At 38.3% G+C, this 7,401-nt stretch overlaps 1 protein-coding gene across 1 annotated transcript; it reads right to left on the bottom strand.

Annotated features, from left to right (window-relative positions):
• Positions 1-236: 236 nt before the first annotated feature.
• Positions 237-6,713, bottom strand: LOC145063748 (uncharacterized). Its single transcript, XM_079011335.1, has 3 exons — positions 6,510-6,713; positions 6,034-6,378; positions 237-1,220 (listed from the first exon to the last, which is right to left on the bottom strand). Exons 1-3 carry the CDS (start codon positions 6,711-6,713, stop codon positions 237-239), a joined length of 1,533 nt encoding a protein of 510 aa, XP_078867461.1.
• Positions 6,714-7,401: the final 688 nt, after the last annotated feature.

The following is a 7,401-nucleotide window of genomic DNA, read 5'->3' as shown; positions in this document are numbered from 1 at the left end:
TGACGATGTTTTCGTTCTGCCACACCGTTTTGCCGAGGTGTGTCAGTACACGAAGACTAGTGTATGGTACCATCTGAAGCAAGTAACTGAGTGAAATCATTAGAGGTATATTCACCCCCTATGTCACACCTGAAGCACTTAATCACAACCGAATGTTGAGTTTTAACAAGAGCTCTAAAATTGTTGTAAATATCAAAGAAATCAGATCTTAATTTCATAAGATAAACCCATGTATATCAAGTACAATCATCTATAAAAGATACATAATAGGTTGACCCACCTTTTGTGGATACCGGTGCAGGACCCCACACATCAGAATGAATACTGTCAAAAGGAGCAATAGAACAATACATACTTTTATTGAAGGGTAAAGCAGAAAATTTTGCTAGTTTGCAACCACTACAATCAGAAATATCACAAGAGTTCAAATGACCCAAAACACCACTAGATGGTAAAAAATTCAAACGTGATACAGACACATGTCCCAAACGAGAATGCCAAAGATAAAACTCAGACGACAAATGACTCAAACGAAAAGAAGATAAATCAATGTTGGAAGCAACAACAACAAATACTTTTAGGACCTCCAAGACATATAGTTCCCCCACCCTACGGCCGATCCCAATCACCTTCTGGGTGTGTTGATCCTGTATAACACAGACAAAATCAGAAAAGAACACCCAGTTGACTGAGGCAAGGTTCAAAGTAAGTTTGGGAATGTAATAAACATCAGAAAGAGTGATATGAGAAACAGAGACATACCCAACACCCTCAACTATCATAGATGTATTACTAGCAGACTTAACGGAAATAGATGACACTTGCGACAAAGAAGTAAATGATGATAAATGAGCAGTCATATGATGGGTTGCACCAGAATCTAAAATCCACAAAGATGAGGGAATACCTGAAGTACCAGATGAGGTGGGACAAGAATGAGACATAGATGCAGACATGGCAGTGGGATTAGAAGCCAAATACTGTCTGAAGCTCTCAAACACCTTGGGATCCAATGTAGATGGTGGCATGTGTCCAACAGATTCTGTGTCAACTGGTGGAACAGCAGCAGCAAACTGTGGAGGACGAGGAGTCCATGGAGGAGTACCAGAGGAACACGGCTGAAACTTCTGTTGACCAGACCTATTTTGTTGCCCTGACAGAGATTGACCAGATTTACCCTTGTTGACTAACAATGGACACTGAGCTTTCCAATTATTATTCTGTTTGCAGAATGCACACTCATCATAAGCAACCCTTGACGGTTGTCGAGACTAGTTGGAGGAAACAACATGTGACATCCTGAATTCAGGTGTGTCTCTTAAACCCTTCTCCTTTTCCCAAGTTGTCAAGTTAAGCCCCTAAATTGAATTGTTGGGCTAGTGAGTATGCTGGGTGTACTGAAGAGTATGTTGCGCGTAATCGCACGCTTAATTTGGACACAGACTCGCCTTGTTACGCTGGGCGTACCAAGGGTTACGCTGGGCGTAGCAAGCCCAGATGTAAACCCTAATTTGTGGATTGTGCACTATAAAAGGAATGTTATGGCCTGGACCTCAGCCACCATTTCAGAGAGTGAAACCCCTATAGAGAGTCCTCCTTCGTTTCTAGCTAGTGTGTTGGTATTCTAAGCTTCAAAGTGTCATTTCAAGGTGGTGAAAGAAAAGAAGAGGCCATTTTGGAAGCTAGGAGTTTGTGGACAAGAGTAGATCCGAGCTTTTTAGAGGTTGGAGCTTCTTTCTGAGGTAAAAATCTCAAAACTTTCCTTGTCTTTGGTGTTGTGTGCTTCTTGGACCAATTTCTAGGGTTTTTGGTCCCAAAGTGGAGACTTTATGAGCAAATGGTCTCCATTGGCCTAGATCTATCATATTTCAGGACTATAAGAGGTGTATGTTCATAAAAATGCAATCTTGGACGTGAATATTGAGCCATGCATGAGATCTAGACCTTTTGAGGAAGAAGGAAAGGTGTTAGAGGGTGTAGGAACCTTTACAACCATGTAAAGGCTTAAAGGTTTCGACTTTATGGGATAAGAGGCTTAAGGAGAGTTGGATCTAGAAGTTGAATGAGTGTCTTAACCGTTTAAGACCAAAATCCAAGGAAAGGCTGAAACTGAGACTTACGTTGGGCGTAACTCTCAGTACGTACAGCGTAAGGGGTTGAGACCCCGAATGTGGTTCGCCGGCGTACGCCCCGCGTACAGAGAAGGTACACACCGTGTACTGCCTCCTGTTGACTTCTGTTGACTTTTAGGGTTTTGGTCAACCTTTGGACTTTTGGGTCAGGGAGGGGTAAAATGGTCTTTTACCCTTCTGTGGAATTGTAGAGTAGATTTAATCTAGCCTATGAGAGCCATTACTTATTTGAGAGTGTTGTTATGTGTTTAGGCGGGGGCTAGACCAGTGTGTTCGTGTGCGAGATTATCCGAGATACCCGAGGTGAGTCTTCTCACTATACGTTACCTAGAGTGGTATATATGTGTAGACCGGAGGGTCTTGTGTGCTAAGTGTATGTATGAGATTATGTGCAATGTGATATATGTATGCTATGTGATTGTATAGACCAAACAGGAGGGTCCAACAATATAGACCGGACCGAAGGGTCCAACGATACAGACCGGGCCGAAGGGCCCAACGAGCTATGACCGGACCAGAGGGTCCAATGAACTACGGGACTAGAGGGTCCCGTTGAGACACATCGACCGGAGGGTCGTACTGTAGCCTCGAGTGGCGTATGTGTTGTATGTGATATTTTGGGGAACTCACTAAGCCTTGTGCTTACAGTGTTTGTGTGATGTGTTTCAGGTACCAGTGATGTCACACCCCCGAACCAGACGGTGGAAACGTCTGAGGGCTCTTATGACTTAAATTGAATACCATCACAATGAATATACATGAATCATAACATAATTCATCACCATGCATTGAAATATTACAACTGATATTGTTTACATCCAGTACATTGTTTTAGACATTACAATTTCATAACATAAACTGTCTGATAGATAATCTAAGCAAAACACCATGACATTACTTGGTACTTATTCTTCGGTTTACCTGTTACCTGAGAATACAAGTTATTTTGAAAAACGTCAACATATGAAATGTTGGTGAGTTCATAAGTAATGTTGTGGTAAAATGATTTGGTGTAGTTTGTAAAACCCAGAAAATCCGATATTTTCTGGAAAGATCATTGTTTATAAAAAAGTGTGAAGATCCATGAATATATGATTGTTGATTTTCAAAACATGTATAATTGTTGCACTTTTGTATAAATCACGCAAGTGAAAATGTTGAACTTCCCAGGAAAACCCGATGTTTTCCCAATACATAAAATACAGTGATTTCTCTATTGTTATACCGTTACGACGAATGATTTTGATTTCTCGGGTAGCGTTGGATTAATTAGGGTTTGTGAGTCGTTATAATCACACATAAAGATGACTAGTTTATAACTACAGGTTACGAACGATCCTTAAAGGCGTCGCCCGTTACTACTCACTTAATCCAACCACCATGATTACTCTTGATTAACGCCCTGAATCTGTTTACTGGATTTCTCATAAGCCCAATAACCGAGGAGAAAGGGGAGTACGAAGTCCCGTTATTTCCGTGAGTTATTTAAGGCTATCGGGAATGCGAAAGACACTTAGCCCAACTCGCATTTGACTTCTCGACCTCACTAGTAGTACTAATGGGCCACTAGGGCCCAATAGCACATTAGAGCTATTGAAAGTCCTTTTACATGGAATTGGGTCATAGGAGGCCCAATAACACGTACGTAAGCATATTCCCTTTGGGCCCAAAGATCATGTTAATGGGCTAACAAGGCCAAACGAGCATGATTTCAAACTTCCAAGCCCAAAGTTTGTAAGTTAGCTCATCATAGTTATCGCGTGTTTGTTGAAATGCTTTGGTTTAACGATTTTGTTTTGTTATTGATTCGAGACCGAATCAATTCGTTTTGTAACGATATTTGTTATTGAGAGTGTATTTGTTTTCCGTTTCGTCGGTAGTCGTGGATCTTGTATTTTGTATTAATGAATTAATTTGTTTGAAAGTGGAATTTGACCCTTTTCACTACCCTTCCTTTATAAAAATAACACTTTTGGTCCTTTTATATAAAAGAATTTCATTTTTAGTCCTTAAAACCCTTTTCTTTACACTTTTGTATTATTTATTTGATGAAAACACGATTTTAACCCAAAATTTACTTTGTTGACAACTTCAGCCCCTCCAGAATAGTGATTCTCGGTTAGGAACCCATTTTTCACAACTTTTACAGTTTTGGCCCAAAATCTAAAAACTTTACATTTTTGGTCCCTTTTGATAGTGAAAAGCATTTTTGACCCATAAAATGATTTTGTCATGCTAATTACCCCCTGTTTTACAGAAAGTTACATTTCAGCCCCTAAAATTTATCATTTCTCGCATTTTGAGGCTTATTGGGCCGAAAAGCCCAAAATTAGCCCATTAAGCTAAAAATTTACATTTTAAGTCCCTTGAAATTTCTAATGTTTAGAAAAATATTTATAGGAACTGTTTTGACCCTTTTAACCTTCAAGAAACCGTGACTTGTTGAGTTGTACCCCTAGTTTTGTATTTTTGACAATTTAAGCCTAAAAATGGGTTTTATGTTAGAACATGTTCATCGTGACCTTATAAGCTATTATTCTTGACTTGTTTAGTGTAAGATAGCTTAGATTATGTTTGTTTCCTTTCTCATGTCATAGATCTCGGGTTTACACCCTTTTTGGTAACATATTCATCACAAAACACATGAAATCATACACATACATGTATCAAATCACACATAGCATACATATACATATAGATCTACACATTTTCTTGTATTCTCCCCCATAAAACTCATAAAAACCAAAAAGAAAGGGGTATGAAGCTCATCTTGAGTGTGGTTTCGGTTTTTGAAGGAAAGGATGAAGAAGATTTGTTCCTAGCAAGCTTTCTTGGAGGATCTCGAACTTATACGTTTCTAAGGTGCAAGATCACAAGTTTTGTATGAGATAAGGAAGATTGTTGGTAAAATGAAGAAGATATGTTATGAATCAAAGAAATAACTTACCAAAGATGTGAACTACTTGATGAAAATCCTTAGATTTCAAGCCAAAATTTCGAGATCTTCAAGGGAGAAGAAGATGATCTTAAGAGTGGTTTAGAGAGAATTTTTGTGAGATGTGTGTGTGTTCCTTTGTGTCTTCGGCCAAGGATAGAAAGAGAGAGGGGAAGAGAGACTTTGATGAGATGGTTGCATGGGAATATGAGTTATAAGCATGGAAGTCCTATGGGTAAAAGTGAGGTGGCAATACTAAAGTCAACTCTTTCCTTTCTTTGTGCGCTTGGGCCGAAAATGGAGAAGGAAAGAGAAAGAATTGGGCCCTTAAATGCTTAAGCCCAATTTATAAATAATTTAGATAATGCTTGGTCCAAATAAATCAAGAAATGATTTTTATGGCCTATTAGGGCTAATTAGGTTAGTTATGGCCCAATAAGGTCCATTTAGGTATTTTATTTCATTCTAGGCCCAATATGGCCCAAAATATTTAAAATGTATGGAATTGGGTCCAATTAGAGCCCATTTAAGAGTTCTAAGCCCAAGATAGTCAAATTGGAAGCTTATTGGCCCATTTGGCCCAATAAGGAAATCCTAGTCCAGAATGGACTTAAACCAGGATTTCTAGGGTTTCCAATTCTTTGTTGACTATTTGCAGTGCTTGTATGAAGTGTTTGATTAAAATTTTGTTGTTATTGATAAGCATCCTACATGCTTTCACATTGTTGGTTCACATTTGTTATCATTGTTAAATGTTTACAAGGCATCAAATTTCCTGGTTGTGACAAGTGAGGATCGCGGGAAGGCGCCGACATGATCAGTACACCCTATCGGAGTTTCATATATTTGATCTAGGGGTGTGATTTTATGGATTTGTTATGTGATACTTTGAGAATTGGGACTTTTTATGAATGAAATTGCATTATTAAAAAGTAAAAAATTGTTTTGAAATTTACGTTGTTACACAGCAAGCACAGCAGGAGCGGGAGTAGGAGTGGAGGTTGCTTCAAATCCTTTATCCACATGAGACTTGATACGAGTCTCTTCTGCAATTAACTCATGGACAACATAATCCACTAAGGGAAGGGGAGAGCGATGAATAATGGTTCCAAGTAGGCCTTCAAAATCAAAACTCAAGGCCATCAAGAACTGGACCAAGCGTTGTTCTTCCCTCCTAGCAAGATAAGGCTCAAAATCTTTTAATTCCTTAGATTCAGTAAGAGCCAATTGATCCCACAGATCAGACATAGCAACACAGAAATCTTGAATACTCTGGTCATTTTGTTGAAGGGCACGAATATCATATTCTAACTGATATTGCTTAGCAAAATTGGACTAAGTATACAGTCTCTCCAAGTGATTCCAAATTTTTTTGTTATGTCATATTTAGCCAACTGCATACCAATGGACTGAGTAATAGAGTTATTAATCCAAGTAATGACCTTGTAATTATCAGTCTCCCAAGCATCAAGCAACAAATCAAAAATCTTAGTTTGAGGCACTGAGGGTTTGGCTTTAGTCCTAGTGACATAGCCCCACATATTCTTCCCACGGAGGAAGTTCTTCATAACATAACTCCAATACATATAATTCTTTCCATCCAAACGAGTACTAATTGACTGAAGGGAATCATCCTTTCCAATCATGTTGATAGTGAATAAATAACCACAATGACAATATAACAATATGAGAATGAAAGGAGTAACAAACCAGTGGAAGCAATCAATTAAATAACGAAGCAACAGTAATTATGAACCAACAGCAGCAACGAATCAACACATAAAAAAACGATATGTGCCACCGATGACTGCTACAGAGACTTCTAACAATGTATCGAACCTCCGCTCTGATACCATGATAACGTTGTCATATGATTATGATAAAGAATAATTACAAGGGTTCTCGAAGAAAAGCATAAAGACTACAAAAAGCAAAGCAAATATAAATACTAGTTAGACAGAAACCCTAATGGGCTAAAGACAAAAGGGCCCATAAACAAGCGGGCTAATAATATATAGACTAACATTTGGGACTTTGGGATTATTGTTTGGTTTTCCCTCATTTACTAAAAAGGATAGTGAAATTGATTTATTGTTACATAATTCGAGTCTTATCATAGGTTTCGATTTGATTAGCATGTCGAACTCGTAGGGGTGTTCAAACCGGATATCCGAAAATTTCGGATAGTGTAGTTTGATATCCAAATCTATATCCAAAATTTTGGATTCGTATTCAGATTTAGATATCTAGAAAATGCCTACTTCACATTTTACCCATCCAAACAAGTTATTGCATTAGTTCATATACATTCATACATGATACAAGTTAAATATT

Source organism: Lactuca serriola, chromosome 7 (assembly GCF_051521515.1).
Source record: "Lactuca serriola cultivar US96UC23 chromosome 7, Lser_US96UC23_V15, whole genome shotgun sequence".
In the NCBI taxonomy this organism is placed as follows: domain Eukaryota; kingdom Viridiplantae; phylum Streptophyta; class Magnoliopsida; order Asterales; family Asteraceae; genus Lactuca; species Lactuca serriola.
Note: the sequence above shows the minus strand (reverse complement) of the source record. Positions and strands in the feature narration are given on the sequence as shown.

What these genes read in the sequence shown, in the direction of transcription:
- LOC145063748 (XM_079011335.1), bottom strand. Translation starts at nt 6,713, where the DNA reads ATGATTGGAAAGGATGATTCCCTTCAGTCAATTAGTACTCGTTTGGAT. An exon ending in GGGAGACTGATAATTACAAG is followed by an intron (nt 6,379 to 6,509) that starts GTCATTACTTGG and finishes AAGCAATATCAG; the next exon opens with TTAGAATATGATATTCGTGC. An exon ending in CCGCTCCTGCTGTGCTTGCT is followed by an intron (nt 1,221 to 6,033) that starts GTGTAACAACGT and finishes TTCTGCAAACAG; the next exon opens with AATAATAATTGGAAAGCTCA.